At 53.0% G+C, this 20,392-nt stretch overlaps 1 protein-coding gene across 2 annotated transcripts in view; it reads right to left on the reverse strand.

The window, feature by feature from the left end:
• Positions 1-7,488: 7,488 nt before the first annotated feature.
• NLGN2 (neuroligin 2) overlaps positions 7,489-20,392 on the reverse strand; it is a 214,415-nt gene continuing 201,511 nt past the window's right edge. For both annotated transcript variants that reach the window (XM_075346761.1, XM_075346760.1), the window contains 2 exons: positions 12,744-13,533; positions 7,489-12,371 (listed from right to left, as the gene is read on the reverse strand). In XM_075346761.1, the coding sequence (XP_075202876.1) occupies positions 11,528-12,371; positions 12,744-13,533 (1,634 nt within the window). In that variant the 3' untranslated portion in view covers positions 7,489-11,527. The remainder of the gene's footprint in view (positions 12,372-12,743; positions 13,534-20,392) is intronic.

Raw genomic sequence — 20,392 nt, forward strand, 5'->3', positions numbered from 1 at the left:
TTCCTGAAGTTTAGTGTCCTTGTAGCCCCTCTACTATACATCTTACTAAAGAATACATGAAAACTTATTATTTTGTGATCACTATTCCCCAAGTAACCCCCAACTTGTATATTTGATATGCGGTCTGGCTTATTGGTTAGTACAAGGTCTAGTAGTGCTCCCCCTCTTGTTCCTTGATCCTTGCCGCACTCCAGCCTCCGACCAGGTCCCAGCCCCCGGCGAAGATGCAGCTCGCCGACAGCTCCGAGGACGTTCCCTGGATGCAGCGGAGAAGGGCCAATGACCCACGGTATGGACCCCCGATTTGTTACAGGTGCAGCAAGCCCGGCCACTACTCCTGACGGTGTCCGTTAAACGAGCAACCCCTGGGGCCACGGGCCAATCCTCAGGAGTAGAACCCCATTGCCCCCCAGACTGGCGGGACCGGTACATCGGAGCCCGACCCATCATCCCCGTGGCAGTGTACGGTATCCCGCTGATGGCTCTCCTGGACACTGGATCACAGGTAACCACCATACCATACACACTGTATCAACGGTATTGGGGAAAAGACGAACTAGCCCCCCCAGACGCCAGTATGACACTGATTGCCGCTGATGGACTCCCATTGACCCAGGTAAGGTACAAACAAGTGGCCATGACCGTGGGATGAGCTGAACTGCAGCACCAGGGAATGATTGTGATAATGAATGAATCCAGTGAGCATAACCCGAAGATAGTGCTAGGGACCAATGTTAGTGTCCAATGACCAATGTTAGGGACCACTGCTAGGGAGTATGCATGAGTGACGTGCTGACCCTATTGCAGCAGCTGTCCGCCACAGCGGCGGGGAGCCGACAGAGAGCTGTGCAGCGTGAGATCTGGGCCCTGATGTATCGCCAGCATGTGAACTTGACAGGAGGGGAGATTGGAGGAGTGAGTGATGGATGCAGCCCCTTTGATTGTGCCTCCCAGGAGTGAGATGATGATTTGGTGTAGGGCAGCGGTAGGGCCCTAGGGGCGTGACTACCCCGCCATGATAGAGCCCATGCCCTCCGAACACTGGCCCACAGTAATGGCCGCCCGAGGGGTGGTAGACGTAAAGAAGGGGAGAGTGCCCGTGAGGGTGCTGAACTGCGGGGAAGAAGAGGTCAGGCTTCCCCGGTATGCTACCCTTGCCAAGTTGCTCACTCTAGATCCCCACACCATCCACGAGGCCGTTTCCCCAATCTCACCGCCTACTGCCAGCACTCACCCAGCCCAGGGGAAGTTAGACGAGTGGTGCCGAGAGCTACACGTGGGCACTGACGATACCCCTACACATCACAAAGAAGGGGTATACCGGGTGGTACAGGAGTATGAGCGAGTTTTTAGCAAACATCCTCTATATTTTGGGCAGTTTAAAGGGGTCCAACACCACATCCCCGCCAGCGAACACCCCCCTGTTAAAGAAAGGTACAGGCCTATTCCCCCTGCACGCTACCAATGTGCCAAGGTCATGTTGAGGAACATGAAGGAGGCAGGGGTTATTAGGGACAGTTGTAGTCCCTGGGCCGCCCCGTTGGTGCTGGTTAAGAAGGACGGCACCATGCGGATGTGTGTGGATTACCGGAAGATTAACCAGATAACGCACAAGGACGCTTACCCTCTGCCCCGCATTGAAGAGTCCCTGGCTGCGTTGAGAACCGCTAATTACTTTTCCACCCTCGACCTCACCAGCGGGTACTGGCAGGTGGCTGTGGCCCCAGAAGACCGAGAGAAGACTGCATTCGCCACTCCTATGGGACTCTGCGAGTTCAACAGCATGCCGTTCGGGCTGTGCAATGCCCCCGGGACCTTCCAACGGCTGATGGAATGCTGTCTGGGACACCTAAATTTCGAGACCGTCTTGCTGTACTTGGATGATGTGATTGTGTACTCACAAACATATGAAGCCCACCTGGAGCACCTAGCCGAGGTGTTCGCGTCCCTTGCTAAGTATGGGATGAATTTGAAGCCCTCCAAGTGTCATCTGCTGAAGCCCAAAGTGCAGTACCTTGGACACGTGGTGGGTGCGGAGGGTGTCGCCCCTGACCCCGAGAAAATCACCGCCATCCAGGACTGGCCGAGGCCGACCACGGTGAGGGAAGTGAGGCAGTTCCTGGGCCTGGTGGGGTACTACCGCCGCTTCATTAAGGGGTACACGAAGATGGCTGCCCCCATGCAAGACCTCCTCGTGGGACAGACCAAAGGTGGTAGACCCCTAGGAGCCCCACTGATTTGGGAAGAAAGGCATGAGGAATCCTTCCACCAGCTGAGAGCAGCCCTGACCAGAGAGGAAATCCTAGCGTACCCTGATTACAGCCACCCCTTCATCCTCTACACCGATGCCAGCAATGTAGGCTTGGGGGCAGTCCTATCCCAGGTCCAAGACGGGAAGGAGAAGGTGATTGCTTATGCTAGCCGAAAGCTCCGACCGACTGAGAGGAACCCTGAGAACTACAGCTCTTTCAAGCTTGAGTTCCTGGCACTGGTGTGGGCTATCACCGAGCGGTTTCGCCATTACTTAGAAGCGGCTAAATTCACCGCTTTCACGGACAATAACCTGCTGACCCACCTGGACACAGCCAAGCTGGGCGCGTTGGAGCAGCGGTGGGTGGCCAGGCTAGCCAACTACGATTTCACCATCAAGTACAGGGCCGGCCGTGCCAACGTTAATGCCGATGCACTCTCTCAGATGCCCCACCTGTCGGAAGAGGGGCCCGATGATGATGACCTCGAAGAGATTGAGTTACCTGCATTTCACCGGCCGTCCACCGAGAAGGTGCATGTCCATCAACAACGGGTGAACCTGGACCCGCTGCCCAGTGAGGAGTGGCAGGAAGCTCAGGACCAGGCACCCGTTGTCCGCCTGGTCAAGACCCTGGTGGAACAGGGCGCTGCTGGGATAGACCCTGCCGCCCCTGCCGAAGCCCAACGCCTGTGGCGAGAACGGACCCGGCTGTATCTACACCAGGGGAAGTTGTATCATGAGCTGATTAATCCGAAGACCCATGAGCAGATCCGCCAGCTGGTGATTCCCGAAAGCTAACGTGCCCACCGTCCTGCAAGCGTACCATGATGGTGCTGGACACTTCGGATGGAAGAAGCTGGAGATGCTGTTGAGAGAGCGGTTCTATTGGAGTGGGATGCAGGAGTCTGTGGAGGCCTGGTGCCGAGAATGTGGCCCTTGCGCGCTGAGAAGGAAAGACGAGGCCAGCCAGAAGGCACCCCTACACCCGATCATAACGCATCAGCCGCTGGTGCTGGTTGCCCTGGACCATGTAAAGCTCACCCCCAGCCGAAGTGGGTACACCTACGCTCTAACCATTGTGGACCACTACTCAAGGTTCATGGTGGTTGTCCCAGTCAAAGACCTAACTGGCCGTACCGCCGCTAGAGCGTTCCAGGCTTATTTCTGCTGACCACATGGGTACCCTGAGAAGGTGCTTACCGATCAAAGTCCGGCCTTTGAAGCGGAGGTATTCCAAGAATTCTGCCAGTTGTACGACTGCAAGAAAATCCGGACCACGGCTTACCATGCCCAAACCAACGGCATGTGTGAAAAGATGAACCACCTGGTCCTGGGCCTCCTTAAGACGTTGCCGCTGGAAGAGCGGAACCTGTGGCCGGAGAAGCTACCTGACTTGGTCGATATGTATAACAACATCCCTTCCAGCTTGACGAAATGCACTCCAGCATACCTGATGATGACTCGCCCCGGCAGGCTACCAGTGGATTTAGAAATGGGGTTGGAAGCCCCGGAAGCGCTCCCTTCGACAGCTGAATGGGACACTCGGTGGAGGGTGCAGTACCGACAGATCCAGGAATATGTTGAAAAGAACTTGTGTCGGAGTCGGGGACAACAGGAGCAGCGCTTCAACAAGAAGGCGTCTGCTGGTCCCTTCCAGCCTGGAGATGTAGTGCTGAAGCGAAAAAGGAGGACCCACAAGCTGGATGATCAATGGGAACAAACCCCGTATGTAATACAGCCCACAGGATGGGAGAATGGGAAGGCTTACCAGATCAGCCGTGACCAAGGAGGAACTCTGGCCACGGTTTCCCGGGACCATCTAAAGAGGTGCCCCCCCGCGTTGAGGGTAGCGGCTGAAACTCCAGTTCCCAGACCGGCGGAGAAAGAAAATGAGGTGATCCATACTATGCTGGGTGATTTCCCGGCAGACTGGCCTACGCAGAACGGTGCGGTGATTCTTCCAGTGATACTGTTCCCACAACCCGTGGATGAGGAAGTAATGGAAGTGATCAACCATGAGCCAGTGCCCAGGGATGAACCTGTACCCAGCTCCCCTACGCCTCCGCCTGTCCCATATGATAGCAGGGAGGAGGAACTGGTTGTTCCCCCTGCCCCATCGCCTGTTACCACTGATACCGGGCCCCGAAGGTCCACTCGTCCCAACCTAGGTAGACCCCCACTTAGATACAGGGAAACTACTCTTTAGAGGGGGGGCTTTGTGTGTTGAGAGTACCGTTTGGAAGTTTGAGAATGATAAGTGCAAATGATCAACCGAAAGTTTACCTGATTAACAACCGTGATTGAACCGGTCGTTGCCGGCAACTGTTGTCCCCGTGGGGACTGTCTGCAATCCTTGCGTAAGGAACTGCTTACGGACAAGCCCGAGAACTTGCAGGGCAACCACGAACTAGTGGAATGTAAATAAAAATGTTGTTGGCTTGAAACCGTGACTGCCTCCGGAGAGGCTGATTTGGAGGATGGGCCTGGAGGAAAGTGATGGCCCAGGCCCGCCACTACCGTAACCGGTGGCGATCCTCCGGGGGTTCAGGGGTCCCCATGGACGCGGGTCCCCTGAAAGGGACAGAACCCGCTCGGGCAACTTGGTGCTGGACTGGGGTCAAGGTGTGCTGCCCATTTGCTTAGGGGCAGCATCAGGGCCAGGTTGCTTGGGTGGGAGAAGAGCGGAAGCCGTAACCTTATTTATTAAACATGTTGGTAACGTTTAAGAAATGTGCCTCCCGATGTGGGAAGATTGAAAAATGCTTGTTTTACATGTTTACCGTTTTTTACTCTTTTGCAGTTAAAATAAAACCGGTGATGGACGGGCAGCCCGCGGACGGTCTGCATTTTACTAAGGGGGAATGTGATGTGGCGCCCTGGACAAGCCAGGTCGTCACAGAACTACACCAACACACCGCACATTCCGGTTAGGCACACCGAAGCCAAACACAAAATCCTTGTTGCCTTCCTCCAGGGGCTGATGTCCACACCAGGAGGTGGGCCAGGCGGTTGGTCACGCCCACCGAGGAGTTCACAGTCCTAGAGGCGGGAAAAGGAAGGAGATCAGATAGAGTTTGAAGTGGAAGTGAGAGGAATTAAAGTGGTAGTGGAGCAGTCTGAAGGCGGTCCGGGTGTGTGGCCCGGACGGAACAGCAAGGTTGGCAGACGGTGGTGACCGTCTGCAGGAGAGGCTAATTGGAGCAAACCGTATGGACCGTGGACGGGCGGTGGCCCGGCGGTACCGGATCGGAGAGTAAAGAGAAGCCAGCACGATCCGGCAGGGCTTACGGACCCCGACAAGGCTAAGAGTCGCCATTAAATTTGTCAAGTCCGTTAGCGAAGGGAACCTCCGGGGTTTCCCAGCAGTCAAGACCCGATTGAAGGCAACCGCTCAAACCGTAGAGGGAAACACAGTCACCACCAAGGCTACAGTTCCCAGGGCCAGAGCCTGCGGGCAAAAGGGGCTCCCTCAGCCTCCATCCAAGCTGGGGAGCGGGTTACCGGTGGGAAGCCATTGGAACCGTAACACAACACAGGTGCAGGGAAAGGCAGTCACCATCAACCTGCCGGGAGGAGAAACACCGCAGCCGTCTGTGGGACCCGTCAAAGAAGCCGTTTGTTTTACCGGAGACTTTGCATTCATCATTGGCTGAGTGAGTACCACCGTGCCGTGCGGCACAGCGCTGCCCCCGCGACCCTGCACCTCACCAGGCCCCGTAACCCGCCTGTCATCCATCCCTACCTCCCTCACCGGGCCCGGGACAACCAACGCCCTACCCACGGAGGGGAGAACCAAGCTGCTCCCTGTCATCGCTCCCGGGATCCCCGTCCAGAGCAGCGGTGGTGTCACCAATCTCACCACAACCGTGGGTGGTGTCACGGACAATATCCCTAAACCCAAACCACCCCCCATTCACTCATGGGCGAGGAACGCCGCTCGAGTCCCCGGGATCCGGCCCACCGCTCGAGCCACCACCGAGCAGCAGCCGCAGCAGTCGGACCCGAGCAGTGGGTGAGCGCAGCGTCCCCTCCTCCGCCCGCGACATATGCACGCACTGGCCATGTCCTGCTCAGCTGCTGATGGGCCATGTATGCACGCACCGGCCATGTCCCGCTCAGCTGCTGATGGGCCATGTATGCACGCACCGGCCATGTCCCGCTCAGCTGCTGATGGGCCATGCATGCACGCACCGGCCATGTCCCGCTCAGCTGCTGATGGGCCATGTATGCACGCACCGGCCATGTCCCGCTCAGCTGCTGATGGGCCATGTATGCACGCACCGGTCATGTCCCGCTCAGCTGCTGATGGGCTATGTATGCACGCACCGGCCATGTCCCGCTCAGCTGCTGATGGGCCATGTATGCACACACCGGCCATGTCCCGCTCAGCTGCTGATGGGCCATGTATGTACGCACCGGCCATGTCCCGCTCAGCTGCTGATGGGCCATGTATGCACGCACCGGCCATGTCCCGCTCAGTTGCTGATGGGCTATGTATGCACGCACCGGCCATGTCCCGCTCAGCTGCTGATGGGCCATGTATGCACGCATCGGCCATGTCCCGCTCAGCTGCTGATGGGCCATGTATGCACGCACCGGCCATGTCCCGCTCAGCTGCTGATGGGCCATGTATGCACGCACCGGCCATGTCCCGCTCAGCTGCTGATGGGCCATGTATGCACGCACCGGCCATGTCCCACTCAGCTGCTGATGGGCCATGTATGCACGCACCGGCCATGTCCCGCTCAGCTGCTGATGGGCCATGTATGCACGCACCGGCCATGTCCCGCTCAGCTGCTGATGGGCCATGTATGCACGCACCGGCCGTGTCCCGCCCAGCTGCTGATGGGCAATGTATGCACGCACCGGCCGTGTCCCGCTCAGCTGCTGATGGGCCATGTATGCACGCACCGGCCATGTCCCGCTCAGCTGCTGATGGGCCATGTATGCACGCACCGGCCATGTCCCGCTCAGCTGCTGATGGGCCATGTATGCACGCACCGGTCATGTCCCGCTCAGCTGCTGATGGGCCATGTATGCACGCACCGGCCATGTCCCGCCCAGCTGCTGATGGGCCATGTATGCACGCACCGGTCATGTCCCCATATGACGCCACCAGCGCCATGATCCCGCCTGGACCCCTCACATAGTTTGTTCTCAGAAAATCCCAACGGATCGATTTCCAGGATCATTTTCCTTCTTCCATTGAAAAAGGGAAAAAAATAACCAACCAACCATACCGTCACCAAAATTTGTCATTTTATTTCAGTCCAAGATCCCAAAAACAGAAGAAAATGAAAAAAAAGAAAAAAAAAAAAGTGCCAGTAGTTAACCAATTCAGCGCCAGGACCTAGAAAGGCAATAAGGCATCTCCTGTGCCTTCATGTCATGTATATTTACACACGTACGCTGATATGCGGCCGTGTGCGCCATTGTACCCGCTCACTGTACAATGCCACAGACGGCGATATCCAGAGACACGTATATATAGCGTGTGTCCATATACACATGCTGTGCAGATATACTTTATTGATATTTATAGACTCCATATGTCCCTTATATAACAATCTATATGATATAAATCTTCCGGTCAGTGGGGGTAGGGGCTTCTCTGGTGCGCCGTTCCGGACAGCAGCCTCATACATTGTCTTCTCCTCAGCCTTCTGCCTCCATGGCTGGAGCTTACAGCAGGATTCCTACAGGTTACAGCAGCCCCCCGCCACACCGGGACCCCCGGATACTCATCATTTCTCCTCTGAAACCATCACTGCAGAGAACATGGTGGTCAATGGTGACGGACAAGTATGGAGGACCATCCGCCGGCCACGAGCACACACCGGCTGAATCCATGTCACTCCTCGGGTATTAACACCCGGGGTCATTGGATAAGATGATGGGGATTTTATATGGTGGAAATCTATGAAGACCATGGGACTTCTGTCAGTCAGGAGTGAAGGAGGATGGAGGAATCGAGCCCTAAACAAATAGGTGTAATGGCTGCACTGTCAGGATCTCAGTGAGTCCCACCAAGACGTCTCCGGGCAACTGCTCCTCTTACATCAGGTCCACGTCCTCTCTTAATGGGATATGTATTACAATGGCCCAGAGACCTGCCGTAAATATCCGGACCCGGCCACACACAACTGATGGGATTGGGCTACCTGAGTGTGGCGGCTCCTGCCTCTCTCCTTACGGCCTGATCCCATCGGACATAACCTGTTGCCATAGCAGCATAATAAGAATTCTATAGCTCCTTTACAGCTTATTCCACCATCTCCACAAAACACGCCCAACGGAGCAGAGCATGCAAGTGTTTAGAGGGGTCACCAGTAATAGAATGATGCCACCCCTTCACCCCCAAAAAGTTTGTATGTCTAATATGTGTATGGGCAACTAATTAGAATATTATCCAAATGGGAGAGGGATTCCCGAACTTATCATTTATGCCCAATGCACACTGGATAGCTATCGATCAGCCAACAGCTATGTCTTCAGACTCGTACACAGGAAGACTCGGCTTTACCGACTGCTCTTCTGTTCTGCTTCAGAGCTTTGGCCAGACACCTCTGTCCCCCTGTCTCTTCTGACCACTCAAGACTCCTCTGTGCCCTCCAGACTCTTCTGCCTCCTCTTTTCTGCCCCTTTCTGTCTCCTCTATCCCCTCCTGACTCATCTGTCCTCCTCTGCTCTCTCCTGTCTTATCTGTCCTCTTCTTGTCTCCTTTGATCTCTCCTGTCTCCTGTTCTCTTGTTTCCTCTGCTCTCTCCTGTCTCCGCTGTCCTCTTGTTCCTCTGCTCTCTCCTGTCTCTTGTTTCTTCTGTCCACTCCTATCTCCTCCCTCCTCCCCTTGTTTCCTCTGCCGTCTCCTGTCTCCTCTGTCCTCCTCTTGTCTCTTCTATCCCCTCCTGTCTCCTCTGTCCTCCTCTTGTCTCTTCTATCCCCTCATGTCTCCTCTGTTTCCGCCTGTCTTTGATTCTCCTCTGTTCTGCCCCTTGCTATCTCCTCTGATCCCTCCTGTCTCCACTGTCCTCCTCTTGTCTACTTTGATCTCTCCTGTTCTCCTCGTCTCCTCTGCCCTCTCCTGTCTCCTTTGTCCTCATCTATCTGTCTCATCTATCCCCTCCTTTCTCCTCTGTCCTTCTCTTGTCTCCTCTGCCCTCTCTTGTCTCCTCTGCCCTCTCCTGTCTCCTCTGTCCTCATCTTGTCTCATCTATCCCCTCCTGTCTCCTCTGTCTTCCTTTTGTTTCCTCTGCCATCTCCTGTCTCCTCTGGTCTCATCTATCCCCTCCTGTCTCCTCTGTCCTCCTCTTGTCTCATATATCCCGTCCTTTCTCCTCTGTCCTTCTCTTGTCTCCTCTGCCCTCTCTTGTCTCCTCTGCCCTCTCCTATCTTCTCTGTCCTCATCTTGTCTCAACTATCCCCTCCTGTCTCCTCTGTCTTCCTTTTGTTTCCTCTGCCATCTCCTGTCTCCTCTGGTCTCATCTATCCCCTCCTGTCTCCTCTGTCCTCCTCTTGTCTCATATATCCCGTCCTTTCTCCTCTGTTCTTCTCTTGTCTCCTCTGCCCTCTCCTGTCTCCTCTGTCTTCCTTTTGTTTCCTCTGCCATCTCCTGTCTCCTCTGGTCTCATCTATCCCCTCCTGTCTCCTCTGTCCTCCTCTTGTCTCATATATCCCGTCCTTTCTCCTCTGTCCTTCTCTTGTCTCCTCTGCCCTCTCCTGTCTCCTCTGCCCTCTCCTTGTCTCATATATCCCCTCCTGTCTCCTCTGTCCTCCTCTAGTCTAATCTATCCCCTCTTGTCTCCTCTGCCCTCCCCTGGTGAAGGTTTATCTCTCGGAGAACACATTGATCACACATCAGATATCCGCCATGCTAGATCCTTCTTTCTCCCAGCATTATCTGTCGGGGAGATGCAGGAAGCCCCCATTAGCTTGTCGGCCCACCATGGCTATATTGACGGATTTGGCTGCTGTGGTCTCATCTGATGAGCTGCTGATGCTGTAACTTGTAGGAATCCTGGGGATCTCTTCTTCAAGGCAAAGGCATCTGACAATTTCATTTACAGAAATCTTTCTATGACCCTGCAGCTACCAACAGTGGATCACAGGATCACTCTGAATCTCGTCCTCTAGGATCTTCTGATCACTGCCTGCCGCCATCTCCCATCTCGGCTTCGTACTCATCATGTCAGACCCTCATCCCCAAAGGGAACGTTAGATCTCAATGTGCTTCTGGTAACAAACCTGTAGATGTGGAGGAAGAACGGGTGGAGAGGAGGACGGAGAGGATCAGGGGCTGCAGCTTGTCAAGGAAGATTGAAAATTAAAGAAGGGAGTGATCAGAGAGAAATCTGAGCAAAGAACTGTAGACGATCATGAGAAATATCCCATCAGAATAAAAGAGAAGGAATGGTCGCATGAGAACCCCTCTCTTATTTTGGCACTCACAATACCCTTCCCCTCTTGTTTCTACCCAGGCACCTGGGACTATGGCAGTGGAGAGGCAGAAGAGTTCGAAACCTTTGAGACATCCCCAATTACTGACGAGCCGGCCCACCCAGTCTGAGAGGAGGAAGGGATCATTGGCACTGTGTGTTTTTAGGAGGAAGGGGCTTCAGTTTAGGCTGTCATGCATTCACCCCTCCCGGATACATTCACCCCTGCCCTCTTCTCTTCTGGATGGTGATTTCGGCTGTTGGGGAGCAGTTTAGTCCTTGAAGATTCGGTGCATTAAACACACCAGACTACGGGATCTGCGATGCCCAAACCCAGAGCAGCGTCCCCATCAGATGAACGTCGTCCTGGAATAAAAACAATAAAGCCGGAGTAGAAGCGAGTCACTGGAGGGTGCAGGCCTAATCACGTAGACCGCCGATCCCTCCGTAGCCGATCCCCCCATCCCTTTCTAAAAAGAGAAGCGGGGGGTATAATTTATTTGATGAAAACACTTTTATCTTCCCCTACAATCCCATTAAATATCTGCCCCTTTGTTTGACCCTGTTTCCCCCATGACGTTGGCAGAGATTCCAGTTCAGGCTTCATGGACCTGATGCTTGATCACTGGGAGCAGTTTTTATAGCCTGAGGTGGGCAAAGAGGGGCATGGGGAGCGTGGGTAGTTCGCTTTAGCTCCCTCGTTATAAACAAGTCATTGTATCTACCCCATCCCCTGCCATAAGGCAAAATCCAGCTCAGGCTTAGTAGGCCCAGAAAGCCAGTGTAGCTGTTCAAGAAGGGGCGATGGGGCAGCGTGTGGGTGGAGGAGAAACGCCTAGCACCACTATACCCTTGTGGTCGAATGCGGGTGAGGAAGGGTATTGTTGTGGGCAGTGGTGGGGAATGTATTGAAAGGGTGTAATGAGGGTAGCCCTGAAATGGTACTTGGAGCCATAACAGAGGCTGGAGGTGGAGGTGGTGGAGGGAGTGGAGCGTCCTCAGGGGCTCTTCTCAGTGCCAGCGTATAGTCGGGAGGACACGCTGGCCGCAGTATATCATGTGGCCTTAGTGGTTCCAGATCTGGAGCCCCACCAGCTCTTTTGATCTGGAGGGACATAAGCTCTTCTTCTGGTCCGTGGTGTGCCAGGTCATTGCCAGGGGCACCTCCTCGCCCAGGACTGTGTCTCCGCTGCCGCAGTTCATGGCGTCTATCTCTTTTGTAGTAAAGAGCAGCAAATGCCAGGATGTTGAGAAACAGAAGTGAAGCCCCCACAGCTACTGTCACGCTGAGCTCTGTGGAGTAGTCACGGGAGTCGCCGGGGAAGGGAGAATATCGAGGCCGTTCCACCATCTCATCATCATCCCCATCGGGAGGAAGCGTGGAGTGTGGGCGTCGTGTGGTACTGCCGCTGTTGGTCCTGGTGCCCGGTGTCCAGCGGGGGCTATATGGGGGTAATCTGGTGGTGGTAGACGGGTGCTGCACTGTATTGAGGTTGTGCAGGTGAGGGACTAATTCCAACCAGAAGGCCACCTTGTTGGCACGATAGTTGTCCTTCACGCGAGGCTTCAGACCAATATGTAGATACTGCTTCTCCTTCGGGTTAAACTTGGTCCATACAACCTCTTCAAACCGGTTGGGCTTGGTGTGAATGAACTTGGTATCTTGGGGAACGGGCTGGTTCGGATCCCTACAAGGAAAATGCAGATGTTAAAAAAGGATAAGAAAGTGGCAATAGTTATAAACATCCAGACGTAACTTGGTAATGGTCTGATATCTGATGGGACCATCAAGAGTCAAAGCACAACCACTATAGGTGACTATTCAGACAGGTTATCCTGCCATAGAAAAGCGCCAAAAGGTGGAGGACAAAGGCAATGGTGGAGGACAAAGGCAATGTTGGCATACACCACATGCATGGTAGAGGCATAATGACATGACGGTATTAAACCATAGGTACACTAGATTACACAGATGTGAAGGGACAGATGAATTGCTGTTGATGCCCGACTAGAAGGTTCCAGAGTAGCAGATAAAGGAATGGAGGAATTGTAAATCTCACCCAGTTTTAGCAAAGTTGGTCCAGTAGGTCATGACCACAGCACTCAGCATCACATCATTTTTAGAGAAATTGCACGGAAAAAGGTCAGTGGCTCCCACCATGGGAACACCAAATACATAGGGCACTTCATCTCCATGGGCTGCCTCTCCCCATTCAGGTCTTCCTTCAGCCTGGCATCGGTGGTAGAAGGCATAGAAGTAAACGGGCGACTCGTACTCTGCATGGAATCGAGCCGTTGCCACAGCTGGTGCCACCCATTGATGGTCCGTAAACAAAGCCAGCAGGGTCTTTCTTCTCATGTCACCATTATCCCGGTCTGCCCAGTCTGTGTACATGAACTTGATGGTCTCACGTAGAACATCTTTTCCTTCTGGATAGCCATAGAGATTGTCCACAAAATTGGACACGGTAAAATCAAAGTAGCTGGCGGATATGCCATCCTCACTTTCCAGAGTGTCTTCCACAAACTTCAGACCCTCGCCCTGGTTCACCCCCATCAAGATGTCATAGTTCAGGAACTCGCCCTGTTCCATTAGAATCTCTGGGTCATCGGGGACCACGTCGCCATCCACGACAGGTCCAAAAGCGATGTGGTATCTGGCAGGCTGGATATCCTGGTCCACCAGGTCTCGGTGGGGCTTTCTTCGAAGGCAGCTCACCATCTCTGCGTTGTCGGTGTAATCACAGCCCACTTTGGCAGCCAGAAGACGGGTGTACTTCAGAGGCTCGTAGTTCACAGACCAGCTCGAGATTGCAGTCCCACTTTGTGCAATGGCTTTCTGGAAAAGTCCTGAAGGAAGGACAAAAAGAAAATTAATGTGACAGACAGAGGACAATGCCTATGAGGTGCTAGAGAATGGACATGTCCTGGGACGGGTGGGAAGGAATACATCAGGAATATGGGGAATCAAAGTCACAACCTTCACTACTGAAGTCCGATATCGATAGGGATGTGGCCTGGGATTTTTTTTTTTTTACCACCAATGAGCGACCGTTTGTCGGCCCACCTCTATCCTACATGTCTGGGGGCCTTTAGCCCGACCTTAGGGACCTTAGTGGTGGCCATTAAGTGACAGATGAACAAATACATGGAAGCTGATCAGTTTAGAGAGGTCGATGGCACTGTGCGATTGTCAGTAGCCGTCCTGTGCGCGAGGCTCGTCAGTGTCCTCCCCAGCGTGCGTCCTGCCTATGTGAGCGTTTCGCTGCTTGTTCAGGTGTTTAGGGGCTTTATTACACAGGACTATACTGAGTGATTCCAGTGTATAGCACCAGCGATCTGATGTGGTCTAAAAAATACAAGTAAATAATAAAAAAGTCTAATGGTGTCGTAACTAGTGATGGGTGATCCCGAACTGTAAAGATCAGAGATCGTACCGATCACATAGTGATCGTGTACACGATCCCGATCACGAGCTTTCCTGGGAAGCTCATGTTACAGATCGGGTCCAGGGGGTGTACAAAAAGCACATTAATAATAATAATAATAATAATGTTTATTTCTATAGCGCCAACATATTCCGCAGCGCTTTACAATTATTAAAAAACATTATGATCATACTTACAGGTCCTGCGACGCGTCCTGCAGACTTTGTCTCCCGAGCGCTTCTGCTTCTGTGTCCGATCATTGCTGTGCCCCCTAGTAAGCACCACTGCTTAAAGGACCTTCCATGACGTCATAGCCATGTGACCAGTCAGGTGTGAATGTTGTACAGACATTGGCTTACAGACTGGTCACATGACTATGACATCATCGAAGGTCCTGTTAACTAAACCTTGACTGTCACTGTGCGAGTGTCGCATCGCATCACGGCGCACAATTTCCCCACAGGAGTGGGTCGGCTGCATGTATTTCCATGTAGCTGATGCGCTCCTGTCCTGAGAGCGTTAGGCCGTGCGGGGTGATGCAATGTGAAACACAAGTACACTCATCCCCTCACTGTCACACTGCTTCTTGCTTTGTATGGAGCGATGTAGCAGAGCTCACAATGCTCTCTCTGCTTCTCACTGTTCATAGACTGTGTCGGTGCACAGTGATGAAGTAGAGTTGACATTGCTCTCCCTGTGAATTACGTCGGACTACGGATTGTTTTTATAACAAAAATGGAGTCTCTAAATTTTTTTTTGGTTTTATTTCTCATAAAAGTTTTTTTCTATGTGTTGTGTTTTTTTACTGTTTACCAGAAATTCATGGTGGCCATGGCTAATTTGGCGTGACACCATGAATTTCGGGCTTAGTACCATCTGAGAATACAAAGCTCGTATTAACCCCTTTATTACCCAGCGTGCCATTGCCACCAGAGCCACTGGTCGAGCCGGGTAAAACGCCTGGAAATGGCGCTAATAAACAATGCGCCATTTCCAGGGGCTGCTGCGGGCTGCCGAGAATCCCAGCCCCCAGCTGCCTGGCTATACCTGACTGGCCATCAAAATACGGCGGGAGCACACACATTTTTTTGTAATTATTTTTTAAAATAATTAAAAAAAATAATAATGGGCTTCCCTGTATTTTGATTGTCAGCCAAGGTAAAGCCAGGCAGATGAGGGTGGCAGCCTGTAGCCGTCCACTTTATATGCGCTGATAATACCACTGAGCGCTACGTCATTTTTTAAAATTATTTATTTTTATACAACAATATATTCTGTACATTATGTATACATATATATGTGTATTGTAACGTTGCGCCCTGCAACGTGGGGGTTTCACTCGCTTGCAGCGGTGTGAGGTAGCTTCAGCAACACACGTACACAGTCTCTTCATAGAAATTCTGGCAGTTTATTTAAAACACTCAGCATAAACTGCCCTCAAACATAAACAATAAGTCCATAATGGAAGTTTAGCAACTTCCCCACTCTCTGGCTCCTGCCAGCGTACAACTCTAGCCAAGGTTCCTTCCAGCACCCAGGGCCCTCTGCAGACCCCTGTCTGTCTCTCCTCCTGGAGAGATTCGGCACTACAGCCCTGGCCTGGCTGCACTCACCTCAGACTCAATATCAGAGCCTTGTGTTCAGCCTCCATGCAGGCTGAAACACCCAAAGCTCTTGGCTCTGCTCTCACTTGTTTCCAGCACACACACTGGACATCTAGAGCCAGTCTCTCTCTAGACTGCCCTAGACACACTTCTTCCAGGTTCAGAGACAGGATTGCTTTAACCCCTGGAGCCACACCCACAGGTGGTAAGGAGTGTGTAATCAGCATCACACACCCTTCCATGGCTCTGCATGTAATGCAATCCTGTGGAACCACAGGTCCCAGCCAGCTTCACATTGCAGAGCACCCACGCTTCTGCAAAACATACCGGCCCTTTGTAATACAGCCGGTTGATACCTCACATACCCTCCCCCTCTGTTCAAACCCGTAGGGGAGAACACTTGCCAATGACCTGGGGCCGCGAGACAGGGCATCCCCGCTGCCATGCCCCACCAGTTGAGAGGGCCGTCCAAGAGCAGTAGTCCCTGAGGCATCGCCCGACACTGTCACCAAACCCTGTCTGGTCAACCTAGGGTTAAAGGACGTCCCATTTCCAGACCGTTCTCTCCCTGACCCCCTCCCAGGGTCACCGTAGTAGAGAGACATGTCCCCAGTCAAACCTACAGTCTTGTCCGAACCTAGGCTTTCTCGAGTACCCCCAAGGCTACTGTCGGGAACTCTAAGCTCATAGCGGCCACTATCTACAGTACATCGTAGGTTACCACTCTGTCGGCGATTCCTTTTATCGCGCGTCTGAACTACTGGACCGACACGCCATCTTCGCCTTCTTTCCCCTGAACAACGGGTGGAAGACGGCTGCTGTCCCCCACACAGTTGGCGAAGCTGCTCCTTAATTTTCAGGTTGTCTTGCCACAACCGCTCCATGTCACGTACATGGTGTACCCGATATTCAATAAGGCTTCGAATGTTTCCAAGACTCTCTACAGTCCCGACACAGACGAACGGAACCATACCAGCTACCCTGGGTATCTTGCTCTCATTAGCAGCAGGGATTCTTAATCTCACCAATCCCGACTTATTCACCATGTCTTGCATGACTCGTCCGTTTTTTCCAATGACTCTCCCCACCAGAGCCTGGGGTACTTGGACGATATCTTTCGCCAGACTCTGCGCTTTCCTTTTATACTCTAGCTGTCTAGTGGCTTCTTCCTTTTGCAGTTGGACCTGCCTCTTCATACGAACACATCTGAAGTGCATGTCCTTTAGAATAGCCACCCGCTGCCCAGTAATTTCACTGGTGGACAATATCACTAACTGTTCAGCCTCTGGGGTACAGTAGACCTCACACGCTTCCACAGATCTCTTAAATTCGTCATGCATGCACTCGGTGGCACACGCTTCTCTTAAGTCCTTAGGTATATCCACCATGCACTTGACTACAGAAGTCTCATTCATCCCTGCCACATGCTTGTCAAGTTTAGCTTCCAGAGTCAGCTCTCTTTGGGCCTCCCCTGCTTCAACATGTTTGGTCAGGATTGACACTCGCTGCTCCATCTGCTCCAAGGCTCCCTGGGACTTGGACTGGTACTCTGCCAAGCGACTTCGGAGCTCAGCCACTTCTTTCTCCAGCTCCCTTACTCGACTCTCAGTAGCCTGCCTAAGAAGTATCTCTTGTTGCAGATGGTCTTTGCTCATCCTCTTGAATGAGTCTTCACTTGCGGACCTCTCTGGTCTACGACACACTATTTCTGAGGCTTCTTCCATCTCAGCTTCAGAACGTTTAGGTTTCAGGCTCTTAGCTGAGCCAATCTTCTTGTCTGCGATCTTGGTCTTACCCACTGAGTCAGTCAGGCTCTCAGCTTCTGATGAGACCTCATGTCCAGACTTCACCTCTTCCTCAGAGGCTCTTTCCGCTTTTATAGCACCTGCTGTGTCTTGGGACTTCACTGCATTCCCTCCAACTTCCACTTGGGTCTCTGCAGTGTCACCCTCTGCCTTCTCTTGGGCATTTACAGCATCGCCTTCTACCAGGGTGTTACGCCCTTCAGCACGGTACTCTGTTCTTCTTAGAACCTTGGCACCATTTATCACTTCACCACTGGGTAGCTTACCAGTCTGCTCAGCATGACCTTTGTGGATTTGTACTCCACCAACACTGCCCTGGATTCCTTCTCCTATATTGTTCTGTAGGATGTCATCTCGTACAGCGCTATCATCCAACAGACCTCCAGCTTCATGCATGGAAATTATAGGAGACACCGCCATTACGTCTTTGGTCAGTTCCTCCCCTGCAATTTCACCCTGCTGGTTTCTGTCGTGACAATGTGTCAGTTCAGTCTTTGATTCCTCTTTCTTTTGCAGGATATCACTGTCTGACTCTTCCGTAGCAGGTGTTACTAGCACCATGTTTTCATTAACCAGGCATATCACTTTCTCTGCACCCTCAGACGGCCTACACTGTGCCCCCTCACGGCGCTTATTACGTCTTCGGGAGGAAGTTTTGCCCTTCTCGCCCATCTGTACCACACTGTACTCGTTTGTCACCTTACTAGAGTCAGTGTCTTTACTGGAGTCATCATCACTCCCCCTGGCATCCTGGACTATCATGTCCCCACTTAACCAGATATCTGCCTCCCTTTCTGGAGCTACCCCGTTTTTAACGGTCACACTATCGGTTATTCCCTTAGTCCTTATGACACTAAGTTGGGTCCGTCCATCATTTTCTTTGGTCACCCCTAACTTAGGACAGTCAATTTTAGGAGGTGCTATCTCCTCCTTACCACACATAACTGCACAACAAGGACCCCTTTTCACCTCCCAATGTGGTGGGGTTTCCTTTGGGCTGTTCCGGCTCTTACACAAGCAACCGTATACGTCCCCCTGCTTCCACAAGTGCACAAATAATTTAGAGTCCCAACCTATAATAATTGGGTGCAGTAAATCTGAGACTACAGCAACATCATGAGAACCACTGTCCCAGGCTGTCTTAATGACCACTCTGGAGACCGGGTATTCTGTCTCATTACTGTGGGTGCAGCCGACGTGGATCTTCCTTCCAGGAATCAAGTGGACATCAGAGGTGGCCCTCACCAGGGTCACCAAGCTCCTTGAGTCTACGACTCCTGTTACAGATTCCCCATCCACTTCCACGGAACACAGACGTGGCTTCTCGTCGGATGGGTGGTCTATATTGCAAACAGGACACTTAAGGCATGAACACTGTTGTCCCTGGCTACAGTCCATCTGCACCACTTCACCCTTGGATTTGGGATGCTCCGCTCTCTTTTGGGGGACCACCGCTTTCTGGGACTCCACCCCCTTATGGGCAACCACCCCTTTATGGGACTCCACCCCCTTATGGGCAACCACCCCTTTATGGGCCTCCACCCCCTTATGGGCAACTATTCCCTTCTGGGACTCCGCCCCCTTTTGCGGTTTCCATGCAATGTCCTTAGCCCCCAGTTCACACCGTTTGCCCTTGTCTCCCTGGGCACCCAGTGTCCATACTGGCCCCTGAAGGGAACGCTCAAACTGGTCCATGGCTGTGACATCGCTACACACCGACAGCTCCTGCTGTCCCCGGACCAGGAACTGGTACAGCTCCTCCACAATGTCCGCAGGGACCATTCCCTCTTTTTGGCTTTCAGCCCCCACTGCTGTCACTGGACCTCCAGGCACATGCTGTTGGTGCTGCTGGCTCTGCAGCAGCTGGTTCAGGAGCTCCTCCATGCTGTAACGAAAAAGAGGCACAGGAGGGGCGCTCCAATGGGTAATACCCGGTGGTCAAAGACAGGGGGGGTTAGAGAACCACTAACCTTTCCGGGTTGTACCGCCCGTACAACCAGGATCTCCAGCCTGTGGTGTATCACTGCTCACCAAGCAGGGCCTTGCAATTCGGGCTGGCCTGGAACCTCCAGTCGCTGGACTCTCGCCACTGCAGCACGGGTCCCCAACGACCTGCTGATTCACCACCAGGTGCTTGAGAGCGCTGTCCCTGTTCGTGGACACGCCGATCCACCGCCAGCTGCTTGAGTGCGCAGACAATTTTCGTGGACCCGCCGATCCACCGCAAACCGCTTCAAAAAATTTTCGTGGACCCGCCGATCCACCGCAAGCAGTCCGTATCCACAGGAATATGTCCTAGGCCGTTGCCCCTAGCAACCAGGCTGCGTTGCCCCTAGCAACCAGACCGCATGCCCGCATTCTCCACCATATGTAACGTTGCGCCCTGCAACGTGGGGGTTTCACTCGCTTGCAGCGGTGTGAGGTAGCTTCAGCAACACACGTACACAGTCTCTTCATAGAAATTCTGGCAGTTTATTTAAAACACTCAGCATAAACTGCCCTCAAACATAAACAATAAGTCCATAATGGAAGTTTAGCAACTTCCCCACTCTCTGGCTCCTGCCAGCATACAACTCTAGCCAAGGTTCCTTCCAGCACCCAGGGCCCTCTGCAGACCCCTGTCTGTCTCTCCTCCTGGAGAGATTCGGCCCTACAGCCCTGGCCTGGCCGCACTCACCTCAGACTCAATATCAGAGCCTTGTGTTCAGCCTCCGCACAGGCTGATACACCCAGAGCTCCCGGCTCTGCTCTCACTTGTTTCCAGCACACACACTGGACATCTAGAGCCAGTCTCTCTCTAGACTGCCCTAGACACACTTCTTCCAGGTTCAGAGACAGGATTGCTTTAACCCCTGGAGCCGCACCCACAGGT

Source organism: Anomaloglossus baeobatrachus, chromosome 4, assembly GCF_048569485.1.
Source record: "Anomaloglossus baeobatrachus isolate aAnoBae1 chromosome 4, aAnoBae1.hap1, whole genome shotgun sequence".
Taxonomy (NCBI): domain Eukaryota; kingdom Metazoa; phylum Chordata; class Amphibia; order Anura; family Aromobatidae; genus Anomaloglossus; species Anomaloglossus baeobatrachus.